Source organism: Halyomorpha halys, unplaced genomic scaffold, assembly GCF_000696795.3.
Source record: "Halyomorpha halys isolate HHAL.00 unplaced genomic scaffold, Hhal_1.1 Scaffold164.1, whole genome shotgun sequence".
NCBI classification, from domain to species: domain Eukaryota; kingdom Metazoa; phylum Arthropoda; class Insecta; order Hemiptera; family Pentatomidae; genus Halyomorpha; species Halyomorpha halys.
This window is the reverse complement of record NW_027108420.1, coordinates 76,665-80,553: the sequence shown is the minus strand read 5'-3', so window position 1 is coordinate 80,553 and position 3,889 is coordinate 76,665. Positions and strand designations below refer to the sequence as shown.

At 27.2% G+C, this 3,889-nt stretch overlaps 1 protein-coding gene across 1 annotated transcript in view; it reads left to right on the top strand.

Moving 5' to 3' along the window:
* Nucleotides 1-2,693, top strand: part of LOC106678861 (ankyrin-1) — a 40,631-nt gene extending 37,938 nt beyond the window's left edge. The window contains exon 5 of the mRNA XM_014417657.2: nt 2,530-2,693. Within this exon, the coding sequence (XP_014273143.1) occupies nt 2,530-2,608 (79 nt within the window). The 3' untranslated portion in view covers nt 2,609-2,693. The remainder of the gene's footprint in view (nt 1-2,529) is intronic.
* The last annotated feature ends 1,196 nt before the right edge of the window (nt 2,694-3,889 follow it).

Below are 3,889 nucleotides of genomic sequence, written 5' to 3'. Positions count from 1 at the left end.
ATGTTTCTTTAATATCTTAGCAAAATTTATCAATAAATAATAAAACAACGATATTTTCGCTTCGTTTCAAAATTTTATTGTTCTGATGCCATGTCCCTACATTTAATTTTTTTTTTAAAATCATTTTCTTAACTGATTATTGAACACTAAAAATGTACAGAATGGTAATTAATATTGATAAATAGAAACATGTCTTACAATGTTTTCTAACCACTAGATCTAACTACAACAATCAAACAAGTTTTCTGTAGGGCATGACCCTGAGATATAATTGTTTTCCATTTGACTGACATTTAGGCATACAAGTTATCACTATATAAAGAATAAGAGTGTGGTTATTATTATTATATAATTTTATAATAAAAATGTGGGATTATTGTGTTTCAGAACGTTTTCTCATAATCGCCGAAAATGGTTGAAATTAATAGTTTCATTATATTTATTCTTCCGAGTAATAGTTCATTATTAAAAATAAGAAATAATTTGCTGTATAATTAATAGTATAATTCGAATTTTTGTTAAATAAAAAAAAAATTGGCGCCCAATACAGATGCTAAGATTACTTAATCCACATTTTATAACGAACGCTGCTTTGATTTCTTGTAGCATCATAAAAAATATTAAATCGTTATTGAACTGTCTATATATATAATAAATTATTACATAGTAGAGAAGAGTATATACGATGTAATAGTATTGCTGAAGAGTGTTTAAATATGTGTTCCGTAGGGAGGGAATCGACAAGACTGGTCGTATATTGTGGCGAAACGGTGGGATAAATACAGCAGTGTTGCCGTTGAAAGGTCGCTCACATTATTCCGTTGGTGAACATGATTCCCCACTCAACACCTCCGTCCCGAACCTTGTTCGCCCCTCCCTCTCTTTACTCCCCCTCCCTCAAAATTCGCCAAATACATAACGCTCCCCCCCCCCTCTACCTTCAAAACTGACAAACTGGTTTTTCTAGGGTAAACCCAAAATAAGAAGGTTAGTAGTATATTTTAATTTAAGTGTTTTTCGAATTCTATGTTGTCATCATTCGTTACTTAATAAAACACTATATGTATGTTTTCCTTATTAATAATTAACACTTGGTGTAAATTATATGGTAACAGTTTTTTTTTTTTTTTTTTTTATGTATTTTGAGATTATAAATAGCTATATATCCTCAATTTGATATGTTCTTAAACTTGATTTTTTTTTTATATTAATATAGAATCAAAAAATAGAGTTACAATAGAAACACTTTTATCCGGATAACGCAGAATCCCGGGTAAAATGACATTTATTAATTCAATGTTGTAAAAAATATATAAATATTTAGGTAGGTTTGTAATACACAAGAAGCGTTGGATTACAAAACCAGTCAAGTCCATTTTTAGAGTTATTTTATTTTATATAACAAACTTTTTACTAGACTATTCCATGTACAATTTATTTATTTATTTTTTACAATAATATTTATGCTTGGTTCTACCTAGCTATTTTACAAAACCAATTTTCCTGGATAAAAAATAATACAAAATTTGATAATTAAATTAGTAAATAAAATTTTTACACAGACTCCACTGGTTTTTAATATTTAATTTATTTAAATTACGTAATCACAAAATTTCAATCCCACAAATATATTAATAGGCACTCGTTTAAAAATTTAACTATGTAAAAATTATGTGTTGGTTTTAAATATGATATATACGATCAAGTTTACACAAATATTTAAAAGTTTAAAAATTTTATATAACATATCTGACTTATCTAAGACTACATATCTATACTTCCGCAGCAATAAAAAAATATCTACCTATATAACCGATTATTATTGTTTTTTTAGTTTCTTAACGTTTTATTGAAAATAATTCAAACTAGGGCGTTGGAAATAAAGACTGTAAATATTCATTCATATAATTTATAAACATTAAGGATGAAGAAAAAATATATACATAATCTCCCTTATATCCGACGCCCTAGGTAAAAATAATCGCTTACACTTGTTGAAATTTTTTTTAGATATTGATATTGTTGTTATTTGACTCCAACCCCCAGGTTCGAATCCAGCTGTCACAGATAATTTTCTATAATAAAAAAATAGAGTCAAACCGGTACGTTTGCGAGCCCTCCGGGGTCCATTCAGCCTCATAATGTTGGTATCCTTAATTGAGTAAAAATTTGATCTTGTGTGATTCTGGCAAAATCACCTCCTTGCATAACCGTTGGTTCCTTACGAATTAACATTTTACATTATTGCCTGAGGAAAATACCCAGTATTCAAAATTGCTTCGAAAATTTCATCTACTGAATAAAATTTCTTAAATAACTTCGTTGTTACTTAAAATAGATTCATTTTAATCTCGTGCCTTATTTTTGTAGGGAGCTACATTCAATACAATTTATGAAAAGTAATATCAAAAACCAAAATAAAGTATTATTACACACTATTAGGTTATGTATATGTTTTATGTTTTTGTCATGTCATTACTTGTTTTTTGTATTTGTTTTAATTGTTTTCTTGTTCCAATGTTATTTCAGGACCTGTGTTTTCGCAAAGGTATATCATCGTAATGTTCCAGGATTATCGACCAATTTAAATTTAATATTTGAAATATGAACATGGCATTAGAAGAAAGAATCTTCATTTATGAGAGGACAAGCGAGTTCGTTGTATCTTTTTGAATACACTAAAAAATATGGAAGTGAGTTAGAAACATTTTATCGAAGTACACGATTAAAAAACACCACACTAGTGCATATAGAGTATAAATTTTAATAAACACATGACTCTCTCTACACATCAAATATACAATTTTTTTTCATTTAACAGTACAGACAAATTTCAAAACACTTCAACAATAACTAAGAAGGCAAATTATTCTTTTTACATAAATATTGAATTAATATTTAAATATTAATGGAAGTGTAGGAAGAAAATTATGCAGAAGTGCTTTGAAAGAATATAATATAGTGTGTGATTGAATGGTAAATTAATGTAAAAATAGTGTATAAAGAAATTAAGAAACCACGTAGAGCAGGTAAGTAAATTACAAAATTATATACTTGAAAATTTCTGACCATTGGATATCAAATTATGTTAATGATGATAAATTGATTGAACAAAGGAATTAGTAAATCTAGTACGGATGTGTGTGACATAAACGTTTAATAAAGTTAAAACAATGCGATTATCTTACATCTGCCTTATTTAATATTGCACTGAAGTATGTTTTAAAAAATGTATTAAGTATCAAAAAAGGATTCTACTCTAGTTGGTAAAATGTACGTGCTTGGGCATGCTGATTTGGTACTGGTACATGGTACATGGTACATGGTGATTGGTTGAAGACGATGAAGTAGGAAAAACTTTATTAAAATACAAAGTTGTAATGCCCAACTTCATTGGACTGCTAGTCACACAGCATAGTTATCTTAGTCTAATCAGACGATATTTTTAATCTTACGATAAATAAGCCTATAAAAGTATACGATAATAATTATAAACATTAGAAGTATACAACATTATAAAATGCCTTTTTTTTTCTCATCTTTTTGGTTCTTTTATTTATTTTTTTTCCGTTTTTTCTCTCTCACTTTTTTCCTTTTCCTTCCCTTCTTTTTCCCTTTCATATTTTGGTTTCAACCCAATATGCTTTTAACAGAATAATGGATAAAATAGCGATACAAGAAAAACTTAGAAAGATACTTAAGTAACAAATATAAATAAATAAAAAATAAACTAACTATGTTAAAATTAATATAAAATAAATATATTTAGTATTTAAATATATAGAATAAATATATTTAATATAAGATAGAATAAAACTAGATACAACTTCATTGGTAAAATCTATGAAGGAACTAGAAACGGAAATATTTTTGCAATTTAGATACAGGA